Below are 20,929 nucleotides of genomic sequence, written 5' to 3'. Positions count from 1 at the left end.
GTAGCTGTCCTGAAGACTTAAATAATTCTGTAAGTGTCTTCTGAAGTTGTAAATCTAAAATTCCTTTTAAGATGTCCAGATATGAAAATACTAACAGTTACAAAAATTGTAATAAAACAAATATGAACTGTCTGAAAAGCATGCATGTCTGTTTCATAGCTATATCTACATTTAAAAACCAACATGGGTTCCCGCAGGAGAATCACAAATTCTGTTGATGGCTAGCTGGAAACCTAACTTGAACACTTGTACAGGGATTTAGTCAATGTTATATTAATGGTGATAGTCACCCCAAAAAATCAGCTTTATGCAACTGCTGCTGTCTGCTTTCATGTTTCTGCCCCCTTAAACCTCTGTAGTTCAAAAGACTTAGTTTAACATTAATGGGTATTTCAAAATTTATTTTTCTATTGCCTGTCTGCTGTATGGATGCAAATATGGCTCAGTCCTCCAACTGAAATATTCTATTCTATTGATTGTATGTCTTCAGGAACCCGAAGCATGATTTCAGTGCAGTTTCAGGCTAAGCTCCTCTCGTATTTTTAGCCCAGATCTTGTTACTCTTGCTACAAGAAATCCCAGTGACAAAGTCTGGTAAACTCAAGCTAATTTAGGTTAAGAGCACCTTCCAAAGCAGCTTCTGCTGTAACTGAGGTTTAAGTTTCTAGGAAGTACTGTTACTGAGAACACAGCTAAGCAGAGAAAATGCCAGAGCTTTTGAATACAGTCATTAACTGTCTTCAATATGTAACAGAAACCCAGGAGACAATGTGAGTAGGGTTTTGCCTGCACCTTTAATGAATTGCTGATTACATATCGACCAAAGTTGATATATCCATGCATTGCATCGGTAGCTGTTAATATACATATTTCTAGCAATGCAGTTCCTTGAAATAAACCTTAAAAGGAGCACCTTGTTCAGAAGAGGCAGCTTGTCCATAATACGGATTGTAGTGGTAGTCCCAATAGGTTAAAATGAAACAATGCTTGTGACAAACAAAATGCCATCTCCTCTTTCAAGGAAGAAGTTGAAGGTAGACTTTAAATAAAAAAAACAGATACTTAGAAACAAAGTAGGCCTTTTATCTTGAAGGAAACATTCTGTCTGGTAGAGATGAAGGTTCATTGTTTTAATTATTTCAAGTGCATTTAAGTAATTAAATACTCAGGTTTACGTGAGCTCTGTTTAGCCACTATGCTTTTGAGTTACAGCATGTGTATAGAAGTTCACATTTCAAAGAGTCACCATGCTTGGCTTTGTGTACCAGCAGGTTGTAATTCCGTATAAAGTGAGTAATTTCCCAAAGTCAAAGTCAGAAAGTAGTAAAGATCTTGAGCCTCATTTAAGAGTAATAGAGTCTGCATGCGGGGTTAAGGCTACAGTTTACACTGAAGTGTAGTAAGACAAAGTTAATACAAGTCTTGGGTGTAATTGAGTAGTCTCTGTAGTGTTAAACAGAGCATAGAGAGGAACTGAAGCAAGTACTTCAGTCTTCCTGTAAATAGGTAAATCACACTTGACCTCTTACTAAAATGATATTTGTCTCTTAGTACTCTGTAAGGTTGTAATCTTGGAAAGCAAGGCCTCTGTTACACAGTTTATTCATAGTAATACTAAGCTGTGGAAGGGACAAGACACTCGATGGGCTGTGGAATAATAGTGTCACAATCAACAGAAGTAAATAAACTTTCCCTCAGGTTATTATAGTGTCATCAACTGTTCTCTTAACATTTTCAAGGTACACTCCAGATACGTGTTCTTGATTCTAAGCCGGAGTCCCTGAGATTAGTGCCTGTGCTTAGAAGGCTGCCTTGTCTTCAGATGACAAACATGAAGTAGTTTGTTACACATATTCTTACTGGCTGTTGCTGTGAGCTGAAATCTTGGTGGTTTTCTTTCTCCTTTGGAGTTAGTGCTACTTTTGTAGGTAGTGCTTGTCTGTTAGTACAAGAACAAACTTAGTCCTGATGAGTTTTTTTTTTACTATGCTGCCTTATCTCTTTTAGTACCAGGATCACATGCGGTGTTGGAATCTGTATCATATTCCATTAATATGGCTATCTGTTAGTAAATCCATTAGCTGTGGCAGTGATGCTTTCTTAAACTGACCAAAACGATAATTTGTATGCTAGTCTTAACTGAACACAGTACAACTCTTCTATTGTAAAGGCACTGACTATCATTTAAGACATTGTGGATAGGTAAAAATAGTTTTTTAGCTTTTTGGCATCCTTTAAAATTGTTACTTTCTGGTTAAAGCAATTATAACAGTGACCTATGTATGTTTTATATCAGTAACAACATATAATACAGCCCTGCTCTCCAGAGGCAGATGAAATTCCCATGAAGATCCAATTTTGTCATGTCTCTTAAGAGTTTAGATGCTTTGTCATTTCCCTATCAGAAGTCAAATACCTGAACTGAGCTGTTGTCCCAGAAGTTCAAAATCTTGAGCAGGCACAAGACCGCTAAAAATTTGTTCCTCATTCTACCTTAATGACAGGAAATCCTGAGTTCCAGTAGATGAAATATTTCTTTGTGTAGCATCAGCTCCTTTACTCAAACAATGAGTAAATTCTACTGCACTGGGGAGTCAGTCTAGTAATATTTGTATACAAGAGTTTTTATTTCAGTGTGTCGGATGGCCAGCTTAACTGTAGAGCAAAACACTGAAGAAAAAACGCTTACATGCATGATTGCTTTCCATTTTTTTCCAACATTCAGAGAATAGTTTTGCGTGAATATTTAGATCTACATGCAGACCAATGCAAAAGGCTTGTTTTGTTTTTCTTGTGTGTAACTAACCTGATCACTCAATCCCACAACATAAATAGTAGTGGATATTTGTTGGTGTTTTGTTGGTTTGTTCTTTTTAAAAAAAAGGCTTCATGAACAACATAATCTAGAACTTGTTCTGTAGCTGTTTTGTAGATAATCTGCAGACTCATGTTCGACTGTTTGCAAGCAGAACAAAAATTGGTTCTAAACGCATCAGGAATTAGCAACAAATGCTATAAGCATTTCTACTTGCTTGGTGTGTTCTTAGTGTTTTCAACATACACCAATAAAGCAATATACTGGCGGCAATAGAACACTACGAGGGTGCTTACAGCACCGCCCTAGCTTGTGTAAAAAGTGGTTTAGGGTTTTGCCAGTAATGAGAAGTCAGAGCCCAGTTTGCAGTCCCTCACTCATCTATTAAAGTCTGGACAAAGGCAATCTGAGTGCAGTATGATGAAAATGCACATCACCTTGTCCCAGTATGTCTTTCCCACTCTTGTCAAGAATGGTATTGACGGGACTTGAGTAAGAAATGAGATTTGATATGCTGCTGTTGGACCTATGAATAAAGCTTGGCTACCAAATGTGTTGTGCATTGTGCAGAAAAAATTTTAACAGCATCAGGTTCTGTTAAGGGATCTGATGCAAATTGGTGGAAAACTGAACTGTTTCAGGCTCTCTGGGTGGGAGTTGAAAGTCTTGGACCAATTTTTTTGATGCTAGGAATGTGAGAAATGAGGCAACTCAACAATTAATTTGAGGTGTTGAAAGATCTGACTCCTTAGCATTTTGGGTATTTTTTCCCTTTTTTCTTGTACCATTTTTCTCCTTCCTTTTCTTCCTCCTTCTCTCAGTCGTACTTTGCGTTATTGTTTGCTTTATTGTGATACATAAAGGCATTTTACTGCAGGCTTGATTTAGTCCCCTCAAAAATAGCAGTGATACAAGAAATACTGATATGTAAGACTTCAAGTACTAACTGTGACTAGTGGCTAAGACCCCTTTGTCTGGAATGGACAAGGTCAGGGAAAAAAATAATACAAGTTACAAGTTGCCAGATCAGTCTGAAGGATCTGGCAGAACTTGGTTGGGTTTTGTACATATCAGGTAAGCTACATTTCACAATAACCAGAACAACCCAAAAAACTAGCCAAGTATCTGTTACCTCCAGAAGGCCAGTCTTCCAGTGCTCTTAGTTCTAGTAATTTCTTGTGTTGAGTTTGTCCACAGCAGGAGACAGGGTGAAAGAAGACGCTCCTCCTTCCTGAGACATCAGCTAGCCAGAGCAGATGCTGGAACAGTGCTGTGTCTCTTGAGTTTACTGCATCAGAGATGGGAAAGTCGATTAGAAAGCAAAGGGAAATGTTCCTTTTTCCTTAATGGCTGGTCTGGGAAAGCAAAGTAACAACAAAACAAAACAAACGCACACATTTGAAAAGATGCAGAGAGTCTTGCCCAATTTTTGTATGTGAAGGATATGGAGCATTCCAGTTGCTGGAAGAGGAACACAGGTGAGTTTAGGTTTATGAAGTAAAATGGGGACAAGCTTAATGGGGCTTCTACAAATCTGGGTTTTAGAGGTGATTTAGAGAGGAAGAATTAATTGCTGGGCAAGATCCAGATGTGTAGGGGGAGCTAAAATGGAAGCTAGAAACACCTTATATGAAGTATGAAGCATGAAGCACTGTATATTACCTCACATAGGTTTAAATGTAGCTTGGGAATATGGGGGATATGGGCCAAAGGTGTACCTAAGGGTTGCCTTTCACCCCCTGAAAAATCACAATTCTTTTGAATCACGACTTCTTCCTAACCTAGACCCTAGCATTGCATTCTCACTCCAGAAATGTCTAACTGCTGCTTGACACATTGCTGCTATTGGCAGTCAGCCTGTGCTGCTGCATTTTACTAATTAAACGAGGGATACTTGGACTGGAGAATCTCCAGCACTAGCTCGTGGGGCTGAATTTCCTCCTGAAGATATTAAAGGATTATCTGCCATGCGCAAGGGCCGTTTAATTTTACTGGGGCTGTTCCAGTGCTGTGTTTTTCCCTTACCGCTTGCTTCCTGCAGATGCCAGCTGTCCTGTGCTCTCCCTCTCCTTGGTCTGCAAGGAGACAGAACCAGCAGCCCAAGTACCAATGCAGGGAATGAGAGGGACCTGCTGTGTCTTGGAAGGGAGGCAGAATACAAGGCAAGTCTATTCTCTGAGCAGCTCCATCTTCTGGTACTATGGAAAAGTCAGAGATTTTTTAATGTTTTGGTTTGGGAAAATAAGATGAAGTAATGCAGTTGTAATGGATAGGTACTTAAAAAGGAGAAAAAGAATGTTTTTCGGAGTCATAAGGGGAGCTCAGTTAGCCTATGTGAGTAATACTATTTCACTTCCAAACAGCTGCAATCTTACTGGTCTAAGTGACTGAAACTGAGACATTTCTCTTGCTAGGCTGCAAGCCTGCATTACTTAGTGGAGTTTGGTTTTGGGGTTTTTTTTCCGTCAAATTTTTCAGAGCTGGCAAATTGTAGAAGGCCTCTGACTCAGCTGTTTTTCCAAGGTGTTAATACTTAGATTTTGTTCTTGAACAGATCTTCCAATTAATTTTTCTGCCCTTTAAGATGCCATATGCTTGCGAATGTTACATCTTCAGGTGCAAGCTTTCCCTCATTTACTAAATTAGTAAATATTCTTTGCCCAGATACGAGGTTTACAGCTTCCATTGCGTTTGCAAGATTTTGTCCTTGCTCCTGTATCTTGAAGTTTAGTTATGAATCAGTGATGCTTTAATTATCCACTTTGTAGTTTGGAAGAGTACAGACATCACCTTCAACTCATATGCAAGATTGAATTACACTTTACTTTTTAATTAGACTTAGAACAGTAACTGACCAAGGACCCACCTGAAGTATTTAGGGTCCAATTTTACAGGGCAAGTACTGTCCATCACTCTGTTGCAATGATCTAACATCATCCTTGGCCACTTTTATTGCCACATTCCCCATTTTGCTTCCATTTTTTATCCAAAGGCCCCCAGCTACCATTTGGCTTAGCTAAAATGCTGACTTAGCAAAAATTGAAATCTGAAGGTTTACATGCAAGCCTGCCAAAGCCCGTTACAATAAATGCACGCTCTTTCAATGCGGTCTTGTGTTATGTTTTGTGGCAGATCTGCTTAAGCAGCTGGATGCCTTGCTCCAGGCCTTGATCACTTATTCCAGCCTCCAAGCCTGTATCTTGCTCTTTGGGCACAAGAGGCTTTATGGTGAGTCAGCTCAGGATATAATGACCCACTAAAATGGTAATACAGTCAAGAAAATTAAAGGCCCTGTGTTTTCAGCTGGATCGCTTCCCTGTTTTAGCTTGGTGTGGCATGAGTGGGAACAAGCAGCCAGGATTCAGAGGTGCTAAAGCAGGATCAGGTAAGAAAGGTTGGGATGAGAGGAAGATGGAAGGTTAACTGCTTATGTTGCTGAAAAAAGCTACTTGTAAAGGACATTTACATGAGACCTTTAGTAACAGGGGCTTCTACAAACTTGTGTGTTAGTGGAGCAGTCCTTTTGTCAGTTTCCATTTACCTGTGGTTTTATGTGCAGAGTCGGTAACAAAACTCTGGACAGTTCATGAGACTTGTCTTCTCATGTCATGTTGTTTGAGACACGTTTTGAGATTTATAGGCCTGCATCTTTTTAACCTTGTATGACCTCTGAGGCTAAACCTGCCTGTTGGCTTTACTAGTGCAGTTGTTTATCAGCATTGACTTGTTAGATGCTCAGATACTACAGTAACGAAGACCAGTAGTAATTTTATTGGAAATAACATACAAAAGTGTAAAGAGCATTCTTTACACATACCCTTCACAGTATAGCAGGTACTATCGCAAGAGACAGGACTAATGACCCTCAGCAATACGCTACTTGAAAGTGGCTATTTTTAGTAGTATATAAACAGCTACAACCTACAGTCCACTAGAATGCAGTGGAGGTGAGTAGTTGTGCAAGTATAGGGTACACAGCTTTTATCAACCTGGGCAGACTTGTTTTGCCATGAAAGACACCAGTAACTAGAAAAAAATAAATCAATGACAACAGTGACAGACAATTGAAAAGGGAACTTTATTAGGTGAAAGAGGGAGATCTAGTGAAATGGTTTTCAAATGCTGTTTCATATGGACTAATGATGCAGGGAAAAACATTGTTAAATGATTCAAACCCCTCCAACACATTCAATGAAGGTACAGATAAAACACATTTCCCCACATCCAAATTATCTCCTACAAAATAGGTAAGACTAGACTATTTCTAGAAGGAAAAAATGCAGGTAAAAACACTATTCAGAATTCAGGTCATCTTTGTATGCAATAGAGGAACAGAATAGAACAATTGTGATAAAGGTTTGCAAGTCACTTGTGTTTCTTTTTAAAGATTTAGGCACAGATAGCTAATGCACCACATAATTAACTATTCTGTATCTCCTCCTACCTGGAAACATATTATATTGTTAAAAAGCTCCCTCCCATCCAGAGTTGGCTCTCTTAAACTTTAGTATTTCTTTTATTGCCAATGACTATAAACAACAGAAGGATGGTCAAAGTAGATGCTACCTATGTATGTATCCAATTTTACGAGGTGCTAAAGTTACCCTCATTACCCATATTAAGTGGGCAAGCAAAATGCTTCCAAATTAACTATAACCTTGAATTTAACATGGTTGATTGTTGACAGAAAGTCTATTCACTGATAATTAAAGAACGTATTTTCAGAAGGTAGTAGGTACAAGTACATTGTTCATGCCACTTACTAAAAAACTGGGACACAGTAATGGTAAGTGAACAAGACAATTTCTGAACTTATTTTTAAAAAATTGTCTTGTCATAACAGTAATTACAATGAGGTTGAATCAACTAAATCCATTTGTTTTCAGGTTCTGCGTTTGGTTCTGAATTAAGCAGGGTTCAGTTTGTACACTGTCTTATAAATCAGATTAAATTCATGTATCTTTTTTACCAAAATAATTCTTAATCCTTTAAAAATACCAATAAAAAGGTATATGATAATCCAATTTTCAAACCCCCCTGTCTTAAATATATTTTTCCTATTAGCATATAAAAAGGGAAGGGAAAAGTTGTCATGCAGATACTCTGAATACTGTGATAATATTCAGTAGAACCATTAAACACATGAACCTCGCAGTAATCATTCTGACCTTCCTTTTAATAGCATACAAGCCAGGGTGTAACCTCAGTTCCCTAGCAGTGAATTAAGTTTCTTGTTCGAAAACCCCCAAAAGCACCATGCAAGAGCTGATCTATTTCCACTTTAAGTCGCATATTAGTGCTATATGATCAGAAGGATGTGAAACACTTGGCAAAGCCTGATGGGTTGTTACTTCTTCATGACTTGGCAAGGGAATGACCTGTTCAACCTCTAGAGCATTTCTGTCAATGAAAATGTAGTCCAGACATCCGTGAAACCCACCAACATAGTTTGTATAAGCAGGTTCTCCACAAGCACTTAGCAGTTTGAAAGGATGGCTTAGAGGCATATTGCATCTTTCTTCTTCACCATTTGAGACCCAGTCTTCATGATCTTCAGCAATGCCACCACTGTTAATAAAACTGTAAGTTCCAGACGATGGTGTACTATTAAAATCTCCACAGAATATGATTGGTATGCTAGGATACAAGTCACATGCTACGTGCTTGATGTGAGACAAGGCTACGGCGATTTGGATGAGACGGATGTTCCCACCTAAAAACACAAAAACGTATTATTTTAAATACTTCACAGTAGCATTGGAGGAGTTTTCCAAGTTGCTCATTTAAGCATATATCATGTATAGTGCTGAAACAGCAATCTCATTTTAAATCTTCTGTGCACTACGTTTTAGAACAGTTTTCATAAATGAAGAAGCCTTTGAAGTTTGTGACTATGAAAGTTTTGGAGAGGCAGACAATGTTTTAAACTTGCACATGCAAGAACTCTGAACCTTCAACACCCGTATTACAGCAGCTTCCCATTCCATGACAACCATCCTAATAACGTTCCTGAAAGGCACAGAACCAAAAGAAAACTAATTTAAAAGAGGAGAATTTCTTCTAAAAGTTTCTGTAGCCCGATTTGGTTGCCCTGCTGGCAGTACCCCAGTATAGCTCCTTCAGGTACAGGAGGATTGGGAAGCCACGAGCACACACAAAGCTAGCTATATTTTATGGTCTACTCTTTGGACGAATTGTGTGTAACTTGACTTGCCTTGCTTTCAGCTGTATTCTACTGACTCCCAGGCAGACTAGAACAATCTTACTCTAAGGAAAATAAAGAAATAGCAGCCGGGCTTGCTTCATCTAGATAAGGAGCAAGGCAGGAAACCCTCAGTTTCAGAAGAAAAGGTCATAGCTGCAAAAGAATGGGGGGAAATCTATTCTCCCTAGGAAAGAGAAAAACCTTTACAAATCCCGTTACCCTACATCCAGGAACACGACAAAATTACCTTTTGGGTGCCAGTATAGGTGGGTATTAGCTACACAAATCTTCCTGGAAGGATCAGTTGTAGACTGAAGAACTGAAACCTTCAAGAAAAAAAAGCAATCTTTGTTAAGCCTTAAATAGAGACGGTGTATTTTCAGAAATGCAATGGTTAGCTTATACCTGTATGGCAATCCAGTTCAAAGAATCTGATGCTTATAACTAATAAGCAGTACAGCTCCTAAGTTGAGTCTCTTTATCTTCTATATAAGGTCTGCATGTCAGCTAATATATTACCACTACATGCAGGTATTTAACAAATGTTCTTTTGTCCATTAAGTGTCTGGTTCGGCTGTATTTTTCCCCTTCAAATCATTCCATATTTTTCCCCAAGATGTTGCTAATGCTGTACCGTTCTTAGCTACTTTTATTTTCTATTCTCCCACCTCTGCAACAGAATTGGAGCTGTATCTCTGGTTTTAGCAAGCAAACTGCAGCATTGCATAGTTGTTAAATTGAACGTAAGTTTAGAGGTGATTTCGGTTATCAAGGAAGGCTTGTTAGTCCTACTCAGTCCACGAGTAGGAAACTTTTACCAGTGAGCGTTTCTGAAATTCCTGACACAGACCTCTATCTTCCACATTCGTACTGACACAGTAGCTCTGCTGGAAGACCCCCTGGCACCAACAAGCTCACAAACCTGTCCAACCTTATTTCTCTCCCTGCTGTTACCTTCTAAAGTGGCATTATTAAGACAAGCTAAATTAAATTAATCTCCTTTAGAACTGATTTACAAGATGTGAGTTTTATGAAATACGTATTCTGACGTATGGGAGCGAGTAGCAAAAAACTCAGCAGCCAATACTACCAACCAGGAATCGAAACCTGGCCCAGAAGCTCAACAGCTGTCTTCATCTTAAGAGGAAGACAATAATTTTGCCTTTTTTACCAAATGTTGGTAATTCCATATATCCAGTTCAGCAAAGCCTCAATGTTTTGTTCTTGTTCCTAAGTTGCTCTTCTGCCCTGCTCGTTACCCTAGCTAACCTGTTCTATGTCTCAGACTGTTCATCCCTCTCGCCCCTTCGCCTGCGGTTTGACGCTCAACAAACCTAGCTTGGCTGCGCCTGCCTGGAGACAGCGGGAGGAGGAGAGGGGCGAGAGGAAGCACGCATGTACAAAGCTGGTACCTGCAGCACAGATGACCTCTGCAGCACCTTCTCCTGCACCGAGGGGTACTTGGCCAGCTTATCGCACAACTCTCTGTGCAGCGAGTCCGAGCGCAGGGCTTCGCTGAAAGCTACGTCGTGCTGGCTAAGGAGGCCGAACTTGTCCCTGCGGTAGAAAGTGGCCAGGCCTTCGTGCTGCTTCTCCTTGATCCTGAAGAGCCCTTCGAGTCCAAAAGCGTCTAGGGCTGGAGCCAAGCTGTCCACGAAGACGGCCTTATCCACTTCTTGCAAGCAGATGAGGTCGGCGCTGTAGCCCGCCAGCTCCTTCTTGAGGAGGTTCTGCCGGTAGTCGAGCTCCAGGGCGTACGGGGCGCAGTAGGGGTAGAGCACGGTGCGGGAGAACTCCGTCTGGGCGTAGGCGTCGGCCAGGATGTTGTAGGAGACGGCGCGCAGCGAGCCCTCGCCGCAGACCTTCTTGGTGTAGAGGTGCCGGGAGTCGAAGGTGCAGGCGCCGGGGCCGGCCTCCACGGGGCCGCTGCTCTCCACCTCGCGGGGCGGCCCGTAGCGCTGCGCCCCGTCCCCGGGCGTGCACCGCAGCTTCAGCCGCAGCCCCACCAGCGCGTTGGAGGGCGTGAAGACGCGCTCGGCCGCCGCCTCCACCCAGGCCGGGCCGCCGTCGCCCGCCGCCGCCGCCTCCCCGCCGGCCGCGGGCCGCTGCTCGCGGTACCAGCGGAAGAGGCAGTGCTGCGGCGCGGCGAACTCGGCGCTCACCTTGGGGCAGACGGGGAAGCCGGCCAGCAGCGAGCGCGGCAGCTGGAGCTCGGTGAGCGCCGGCGGGTTGCGCTCCACGCGGTACCGCGCCTCGCCGATCTGCAGCACGGCGCCGTCCTGCCAGGCCGCCGCGTTCGGCACCTCCTCGGCTACCGCCTCCCCGTCGCGGGAGAAGAGCCGCACGGCCGGCGCCGCCGCCGCAGCTTCCCCCGCCGGGCCGCCCTCCGCCCGCGCCTTCTTGCTCTTCTTCGCCGCCTTGGCGTGGCCCTTGGCGGCGTTGGTGGCGATGCGGGCCAGCGCCCGGCCCAGCGGCTCCGCCTGGTCCCGCTGCATGTGCCTGGCGCTGCCGTCGGGGAGCACGAACCGCAGGCTCAGCTTGGGCTCGGACGGCACGCACCGCACCACGGCCCGCTCCATGGCGCCGCGGCCGGCGCCGGGCGAGCCGCGGAGCCTCCCGAGGGCGGAGCGCAGCCTGCGCCACATGGAGCCGGCGCCGCGGCTCGCCCGCTTCCGAGAGGCGCGCCCGGAAACGACCTCACGGGGCTGGGCGGGGCCGCGTTCCCAACGGCCGCCGCCGCTCGCGCCCGGAGGAGGGGCGGCGCGCGAGGGCGCCCCGCGTCGCTTTGGGCGGCGGGCGGGAGCGTTAGCGCCTCGCCGTGACTGAGAGGGCGGCCCCGCGGCGGCTCTCCGCTCTGCCGGCCGTTCGGTCGTGGCCCCTCTCTCGGCGATTAGCCCGCCCGTCCGGCGCGGGCGAGACCGCCTGCAGGAGCAGCGCCTTTTGTTCCCTCAGCCGCGAAATCCCGTCTCCGGCGGAAGGCTTTCCCGTCCGCCTGGCAAACGGCTGGTCCGTAAAGGGGGTTGGTTTCCCACACAAGGCGCAGATGGGCGTAGGCTGCGCATGGATAAATCTCTTGATACCAAGGGTTTGGGTTTGTTTACTGTTTGTGAGAAAACATTCCACGTCTGGATTGAAACTTCAAACGGAGTAGTCCTGGGCTGTGAAACGTGTGAGGAAGGTGCCCGGGGCTTTTGAAAAAGGATCTGAATTTCTCCCCAGCTGCTCTTGTGGGCTCTGCCCACACAGATACAAAATCAGGATTTTAAAGGCTCTGTCAAATGCGGCCAAGTGCGTAGTAAATCTCTGGAATTTCTTAAAATTTCCATTTATAGTTCTACAAAACGTAGAAGCTTAGCAACAGCTATCTGGTTCGTGAGGGTATTGTCCTTTCTTAAGCATTCTTGCTGTGATCTGGAACGAGAAGGTTTTTATCTGCTTTGTGCAGGCAGAGCGCTGGAGCAAAGAGACTTACTGACTTGCTTAGGCTGTGTTAGTGGCAGACTAGGAAATTTAAGGTAAGATTTTTCCAAGTAACTGCTTTTTTTTTTTTTTTTTTCATCACAAGAGTATATTAGTAGCCTGGTATTGTACAAAGCGCAAGAATCACCCTTTCTGTGAATAAATAGGCGCCGAATGAGCATTCTGTTTTGGGCAGGTGAACCTTGTTAACGGTAGGGATCTAGGCAGGCACAGCTCCCTTTCAAGGGCAGTGTGCTGCTGCGTCTTCGAGGGAGAAGCCTGCTCTGAAAGCAGGAGGGACGCGGCTCAAGGTCTGGCCGTGAAGTCAAGGGTTTTGCACGCAAGCCGTCGGGGAGCAGAGAAGCGCCGCGGTTGACGCCCGCAGGTGCGAAGGGCGCTCCGGGGAGGGGGGGGATTAGTGGTGCGGGCGCTGATTTGCTAGGCGGAGGTGGGCTGGAAACCGCGGGGTGTCTCTGAAATGGCGTCAGGGACGGCGGCCGGCGTTGGGGCTGTGGCTGGGCGAGCGTGTCACGCCAGAGCCCCCGAGGCCAGAGCCCCGCACGGCGCCGGGCCCCGCTGGCCGCGCCTCGCCCCTTCCGCTGACAGCCGCCGCGCCGCCCGCCCTCGGCTGCCTGGCAACCGCCTCGTTGTCCCGAGCCGCCTCCGCGCCGCCGTCCTGCCCGGCGGCCCCCGGCCCCGGGACCGCGGCCCCGGGAGAGGTGAGGGCAGCGTGGGCGGCGGGGTGGCCCTCCGTGGGGCTGGGGCGGTCGCGGGGGTTGATGCCGCTCTTCCCCCCCGCCACAGACCGGCAGGGCTGTGGTCCCCGGGCCTTGCTGGGCTGAGGGAGCCGGGAAAACGGGATACTGTCTCGGCTCTCTTTAGCTGTATTTCTTTTGATGCCTCCACCACCACCCGTCTTAATTCATTTCTAGGCCGTACCGCTTGTTTAGGAGGTAGCTTTGGCTTTCTGCTCCCCTGTGAGAACCTGTTGAAATGCAGGTGTGAGTTTGTGCCTCGTGTTTCCAGGGGAACCCTGCCATCGATCTTTTGGGATAGCCGTACTCAGACACGAGCAGGACTTAAGCCGCTATAAAAGGATAGTCTTTTAGTGAGCCTGAGCCCAGTCACACAACAGGGTTTTTTCTTTATTTCCCCTCTTTTTTTCCATTTTTCTGTCTTTATACCAGGTGATTATCAAACTTGTGTTGCCAAGTATCTTTAACCATGGTTACCTAATTATCTGCTCCACATCTTCATCCTGCCCCCAGACTAGGATTATTATTTCAAACCCATAACTGTCGCCACTTTCCTGTTCCAGAGCCCAGCTACCCACAACTGTGGTCATAACCAAAACTACCATCTGCTTAGCTTGAATCCCATATCCACCCCACCAAATCACAAGCCTTCTTTTCCTTGGGAATCTGCATCCACAAGCCAGGGTTTAGCCACATCCCCTCAGCCACATTAACACCTTGCTTGCCTCTTCATTTCAATAATCTCAGTTTAGTCCTTGCTCAGTTTAGCCTTGCTTCTGAAGATGTGCACCTTGGCATACTGTAAGTGAATATTATCTAGAGAGCTTGGAGTTGGTGCAGTTTAAAAGAGTCAATTACTGTCAAGCACCTGCTTGGTACTTACAGAGGCACTTGTTCTGGTAGCTCAGATAAACATTTCCAGACAGGCAGTTGAAATGAAATTGTGCCCTGCTCTGCCTCAGGTAAATACATAAAACACTATCACTAGGGCCTATTGATGGAATACATGTTTATATGCAAGATAGGGTTCTTAAGCAGCCTGCTAAGTTTACCGCAAGACTTTCAGCACCAGAAAATTATTTCTGAAGTCTCCAATTTTACACTGCTTTTTACAAGATGATCATGCAGTTTCTTAACCTTTCCATGTATGGAATAGAACTTTTAATGTCTACTTTGCACATAAAAGATAAGCCTAATTCTTTTTTCCCTTGAGAAACATGAAAGGAAGAATAGGGTGCTGTTTTTACATAAATGCTCTTTTGATCATTTCCTGCACTTTGTCTCTCTCTAACAGTGACACAGTGTCTAAAGAGTAACTTTCTCATAATTTTGCTCCCATTTGTTTGACACTGTGGTGAAGCTGTAAGTCTATGTTGATGTCATTATGCTTTTGTTTCTTTTCCTTTAAAGAGTGCCTCTCACTTCAGTAGAATTCTAGGATCTTGTATTCGAAAAGTTGCTGCAGCTTTATCTTCACAATAATACCAAACATCAAGGATGCTTTCAGGCATTTTTTTTTTTTTTTTTCCTCAGAACTTTAGAGGCCATCCTTGTCTGAATTTGTTCCACATTATCTAGTATGGGTGGACTCAATGAGGCAGTAACTTTTTTTTAGTGACCAAACAAGAAAGGAGTAAGTAGTTAGTCACCTCCTGAAGCCACAGGAACAGCAACACTGTCTCAGGCCCCATCAGAACAGGAAATATGCCTAGAACAGGGCCAGTCAGGTGCAGCCTGCTGGGGGGTTTAAGAGGCTGCTTTTCTGGTGTCTTCTGTGCTGTGTACAGCTGGTAGATAAGCACTGAAAGAGATTTGTAATAAAACTTGACTTTTATGCAATGTGCTCATCTTGAGTTAATAGAACTGTACCATCGTTTTTTACTATTGCAGACTTTGTACACACTTTATGTTGAACTTTACCATTTTAACACATACAGTATTTTTCTGTTTTCTGAAAGCTAAACTTTCATACCTAGATTGCGGAAATCTCCGAGACTACCTCATTTTATATCTTCTGTACATTCAACTTAATACATGCATCTGTTAAACTGCTTTCTGTACAGGATTAATTGTATTCTGGAATCTTGGCTTTGTTATGGTTTTAGATGCCGCACTCAGATGGAGCACCTTCCAATAAAAAGACTTTGAGAACTTTGTTTCTTCCCACTGTTTTACCTTCATCAGTCACATCTGATATGTCATCATTACAGAATAAACTACTGACATACCGAAGATGCAATGAACAGCAAAAGATGATTAATCAGTTACTGTGAGTTTCATGTCATTCAAGAAATGTTGAAGTTCAAATGAAAGAAACATTGCACATTTGACATCTGAGAAATAATAATGGTGTTTGTTAATTTTAGAGGTTTTTGATGTCACTATTGCAGTGCTGAACACTTTCCATCTAAAATCATTAATAATAGAAGAACATTTGATAGAATCTCTGATGTTTTTTCTTTTATAGCACCTAAAAATCTGCTTGAGGTATGTTTGTTGGGGTGAGTTGTGAGGAGAAAGTGACCTTCATGTTTTGAATGTTGTTTATGATAGACTGAAAAAAAAATCCTTTCTCTTTATGAAAGCCTTTTTCAAAGAGAATCAAAGTCTGGATTACTTGCTTGCTTTTGTGTGAATGATCGAAACGTGGGTCTACTTCTACCAGGCTTCTCTGTCACTATCTTAATGCATTTGCTGCTGAGCTTAGTGATCTGTGTTGCCGCCACAGGAGCACAGCTGCCAAGATGATTGGTAAATTCACATAAAATTGTCTTTCAAGATTTTCATTTGCAAAGGAGGAAAGACAATAGGAAGGGGCTGCTTTCATGTAATTGTTGTAGGTCTAATAGAAAATTAAGTTCTTTTTTAAAAGTTTATTATTTTGATAGAAATTTATTCCTGAAATACCTACATTATTTTCAGGAATTTACTGAAGAATCTCTAGACATGTTGATTATCTTACCCCACATAATCCTTTCATATTTATGCCAAGGTTGCATTGTTTATAGTAGTATTATGAAATATATAGCAACTTGCATTTTCATGTAAAAGATTAAAAAGGTAAGGAAATCTAGTGGTATTTGAAAGGATTAAAAAGCACAGAAAGAAATTGTTTGGCCCTTCAGAAGAAGAAATGGAAATTAAAGACCCACATACAGTCCTAATTTAACCCATTTTAGATATTGTCACTGATGTAAATAATTTTATTTTTGTTGGTGTGGGTTTTTAGTGATTCCATTTGCTGCGACTAGATTTGGTGATGGTAACCAGTTATTTAACTAATTCCTATGCAACTGATGTTCTACTTCAGTGGCTAAATTTTTAAGTGGCCAAGTATTACAGTTTGTTTTTTCTCGTAAGATACCTGTATGTGTCCCAAATTGTTGGCTTCATTGGAGGTTGGCAGTGGTGTAAAACTAAGCTGAAGGATCAAAGTCTGAGAAGAATTGATCACAGAAGGGAATCTGATTTGTGCCAAAGATAAGTGAGGGCGTGTTGCGTTTTCTTCTTTTTCTCTTCTCTCCTTGTCCTCTCTCCTTCTCTCTTTTATAGTTATAGAAAGCAGTTAATCTATATAGAAGTTAAAAGCAGAGAAATGGTTCTTTTAACAATTTAAATGCTGTTATTGTACAAGTCTAACAAACAAAAAGTCTTTTAATTTTAGCTCTTGGAAAGTAAATCCTGACTTTTCAATGATACCTCCAGTGGCACAGTGCAGTTTTTAGAATGCAGGTGTTCAGTATGCTGAAAATGTGAACTATGTTGTAGTGATAACTTACTGTGCAGTAAGATGACTGCTGACCAGCCACCTCACAAACAGTGTATATTCTGCTGGGATATTGATTCAGTGACATTTTTGTACAAAGTGAACTGAAGTAATGATTTGAGTGTATACTTGAAATTGGCAGACTAACTTACACTTTGGAGTTTTTAGCTGAGTTATATTGAGATAAGGCTGAAATACTCTTTGCAAGATATGTACAGAGTGCATCCCAAAAGGGTGGACTGAAATGTCTTAGTGCATAAGGTCAGCAGGAGATGCCAACATTAACAATTTAAAGTTTTCTGATAGTTATTTAGCAATTTATAACCACAGGCAGTAAAAAAGAGCTGGTGTTAAAATAAACATCTTTAGGAGTTTTGTTCTGCACTTTTTTTTTGTTTTCATAATACAGTTGGACAAGAACTGTTGCAGTTGTTTGAGGTGAAGTAAGGTATAATCCTAACAGGAGCACTGGGCAATTGGATGAAGTGAGTCAAGGCACGTATATATGACGACTGTGGTCAAGACAAATGTGGCTCTTTACATAAGAGAAGACAGAGTATGCAAAGGTAGCCTTAGCTTTTAGTGGTCAAAGAGTTGGTAAACATGACAAAACAGGTTGCATCAATTAAAATGATAGCGTTATTTTTAATATATTATTTGTAGTTTTTCTGCGCTTCTGACTCGTATGTTTTACTTTAGAATTGATAGAGCTTTAAAAGTTTGTCGTGTATCAATGGAAGAAAAATATCACAGAGGTCCTGTACCTGCTATCCCAGAACTGCCTTCCACTGTGAGAAAGTATTTCTTTAATATTTTAACTGTTGCCTGTTTTGTTCTTTGTTATTGGGGCATTTATGCCTCTTATTTCTTAGTATTTGCTTAAAGATACTTATCTCAATCCTTAGTAATTCATAAATGTATTTGTATGCTGAAGTAGTCCCATTGAAATTGATTCCTGTATATCTACAGAATAAAGTCTTTATTTAGGAATAATATTTGTTAAATTTTATATTTCTGATTTTTTTTTGTTTATAATACATTTTTGTTCATAATACATTACGATTTTCTGTTCCTTTTTATACAGATGAACAGTGAGGAAAAGCAACGAAGAGTGAGTTAAATTCTTTCTTCTGCTTTTTTAGAGTAGAAGAGTGAATGGTCTCTATTCAGTGGGGTTGAGTATGTTATGTGGAATTAATGGTGGTTAAACAGGAAAAGCTTTTTCAGTAGTCTTGTTGGGGAAAAATGGAATAGGAAGCAAAATAGGAATCTTTTCTTGTGGTCCAATAGAAGGAAAGTATTTTTCTATCACAGAAAGTATGTCCGTCAGTAATTTCAGTTTTGATCTAAACCTTAGCTAAAGATCATTACTTAGAAAAAATTATAACAGGCTTCAGGATTTTTTCAGTTGAGGTCATAGATCATACTTTAGCCTGTACAAAAAGTAGTCTTTGACATTGTTCACCTGATTTGAGGAACATGTACAAATCCTGGAATTTGTGTATAGCTTTTAAAATAAGACTTTATCTCTGAGAGCCACTTTAAACTCAAATTAGCATTGAAATATTAAGTAGCTTAAGGGAACATCTGTTTTTCCTAGCCAATGTTAGGTAAACTCATTCTGAAGACTATAGCGATTCAGATCCTTTTTTATTTTATAACAAAGCTATCACTCAAAAGCATAAATAACTATTTCTTTGCCCCCCCCCCCCCCCCCGTTTGTGCATTCTTTTTGCCAGATAAATGTTTGTCCAAAGAACAATAACAGGAACCTTGAACTGTTTTATCATCATTCATAAACTTCAGCAGAGAACCAAGGAAAATGCTGTACTGAAAAGTACAGTATTTTGTATTTAAGCATTGAGATAAGGAGACCATTTTACCCACCATAGAGTAGCTTTTAGTGTAGTAGTCAGTGAACACTAAAAAGATTAGATTATGTTGCCTGTCCTTAAGCATAAGAAATGGTGAATAAAAAGAGACTTAATTGTCAAGCCTAATGCAAAAATACTTACATAACCAATTATTAGACCTCTGACAATATTGTCCTTTCAGACAAACTATCTCTTTATGAAGAAGTGCGTGCAAAGTAATCCGGTGGTTCCCATTCAGCAGCAGTGGCTAATGTCCATGCTCGCATTGGTGCCACAGTCGCTTATGGAAGGCAAAGATAGACAGCTGCTAGCTGAGAAGCTTTTAGGGGAGATAATAAGGGATTATGAAATGAGCATGAGAAGATGCGTGGGTAAGTACCAGAAACTACACAGTAGTAATATTAATATATTAATGTGTATATATATGTTATAAGCTGTTCCATGTTCTCCCATTGAAAATATTTTTTCTAGATTGTTCTTTCAGCCAGGCATGATCTTTGTAATTAACCACTGATTTATCTTTTTCTGCCTCATCAAATGTGTATTTGCCATAATGTTTAAGGCAAAACTTGCTGACTTTATTTGGACTAGTAAAAAGTTAACCAGCCAAAGGTATAGTTCAAGCAAAGACAAAGGCAGCTGTAGACTTCATGAGAAAAAGGTTGATTGCTGATGACCTTATTTCATCAAGTCTTTAACCTGTTTAGTTAATTTGATGCAAGAATATATTGCTGTTTTCTACTAAAGAAGGTAGAAACTTTTTATGTACTAGTCATTCTTTTTTTTTTTGCCTCTTCAGGAACAGCAGCTTTTTTTAAGCTGTTCATCCACAAGCACATCCATAAGTTTTCTGATGCTGCCTTCTATGCAGGAGGAAGCTCGCAATAAAAATCTGCAAAGATAATTAGCAGTTTTCAGATATCACTCATACAACTTTGATTTTTAAACCTTTTTTAAGAGAGTCATGAACTGGAATTTTGTTCCCGTGAAGTCATGTATTACTATCTTTTTTATTTACATTTATAGTATTTGAAATCTGAAATTGAGCCAAGTTTTATCAATATTTTGGTGGATGGCTGATCTTTTTAAAAATGCAGATTAAAAAAATACACAATTTAACATGGGACTAACTTCTTTGTAATGTCATCAGTGGGATAATTATGGTATCCCACTATAATTATGGCAATTTTGTTCAATATAAATACTTAGAATTGTAGACTATCTCAAGTTGGAAGGGACTGTCATGGTTTAATCCCAGCCGGCAGCTAAGCACCATGCAGCCACTTGCTCACTTCCCCCCTGCAGTGGGATGGGGGGAGAGCATCAGGGGAAAAAAAAAAGGTAAAACTCATGGGTTGAGATAAAGACAGTTTAATAGGACAGAAAAGGAAGGGAAAATAATAATAATAGAATATACAAAACAAGTTATGCACAATACAATTGCTTACCACCTGCTGACTGATGCCCAGCCAATCCCTGAGCCGCAGTGCCCCCCCCGGCCAACTCCTCCCAGTTTATATACTGGGCATGACGTAATATGGTATGGAATATGCCTTTGGCTCGTTTGGGTCAGCTCCCCTTGTTATGTCCCCTCCCAGTTTCTTATGCACCCCCAGCCTCCATTGGCAGGGCAGTATGAAAAGCTGAAAAATCCTTGACTTGTTGCTAAGCAGTGTTTATACTAACTAAAACATCAGTGTGTTATCAACACTATCCTCATCCTAAATCCAAAACACAGCACCATACCAGCTACTAAGAAGAAAATTAAATTTATTCTAGCCAAAACCAGGACAGGGACCTATAAGGATCATCAAGTCCAGCTCCCTGCTCCTTGCAGGACTACCTAAAACTAAACCATATGACTAAGACCATCGTCCAGATGCTCCTAGAACTCTGACAGGCTTGGTGCTGTGACCACTTCCCTGGGGAACCTGTTCCAGTGACCAACTATCCTCTCAATGAAGAAACTACTTAACAAAGTATTTAATTATTTAAACACTAGTCTATCTGAAAACCTTCATGAACAGGGGACAGAATTGGAATTAAGCCACCTGA

The 20,929-nt window shown here is 42.0% G+C and overlaps 2 protein-coding genes across 2 annotated transcripts in view; one reads left to right on the top strand and one right to left on the bottom strand.

Moving 5' to 3' along the window:
* Nucleotides 1-6,874: 6,874 nt before the first annotated feature.
* On the bottom strand, nucleotides 6,875-11,702 carry PDE12 (phosphodiesterase 12). Its single transcript, XM_029995980.2, has 3 exons — nucleotides 10,433-11,702; nucleotides 9,268-9,346; nucleotides 6,875-8,528 (listed from the first exon to the last, which is right to left on the bottom strand). Exons 1-3 carry the CDS (start codon nucleotides 11,663-11,665, stop codon nucleotides 8,086-8,088), a joined length of 1,755 nt encoding a protein of 584 aa, XP_029851840.1. The 5' UTR covers nucleotides 11,666-11,702; the 3' UTR covers nucleotides 6,875-8,085.
* Nucleotides 11,703-13,276: 1,574 nt separating this feature from the next.
* Nucleotides 13,277-20,929, top strand: part of DNAH12 (dynein axonemal heavy chain 12) — a 74,857-nt gene continuing 67,204 nt past the window's right edge. The window contains exons 1-5 of the mRNA XM_029995981.1: nucleotides 13,277-13,478; nucleotides 15,340-15,503; nucleotides 17,700-17,790; nucleotides 18,085-18,111; nucleotides 19,056-19,245. Of these exons, the coding sequence (XP_029851841.1) occupies nucleotides 13,473-13,478; nucleotides 15,340-15,503; nucleotides 17,700-17,790; nucleotides 18,085-18,111; nucleotides 19,056-19,245 (478 nt within the window). The 5' untranslated portion in view covers nucleotides 13,277-13,472. The remainder of the gene's footprint in view (nucleotides 13,479-15,339; nucleotides 15,504-17,699; nucleotides 17,791-18,084; nucleotides 18,112-19,055; nucleotides 19,246-20,929) is intronic.

This window comes from Aquila chrysaetos, chromosome 20 (assembly GCF_900496995.4).
Source record: "Aquila chrysaetos chrysaetos chromosome 20, bAquChr1.4, whole genome shotgun sequence".
NCBI lineage: Eukaryota > Metazoa > Chordata > Aves > Accipitriformes > Accipitridae > Aquila > Aquila chrysaetos.
The sequence above is the reverse complement of the archived record's forward strand: the minus strand, read 5'-3'. Positions and strand labels throughout refer to the sequence as shown.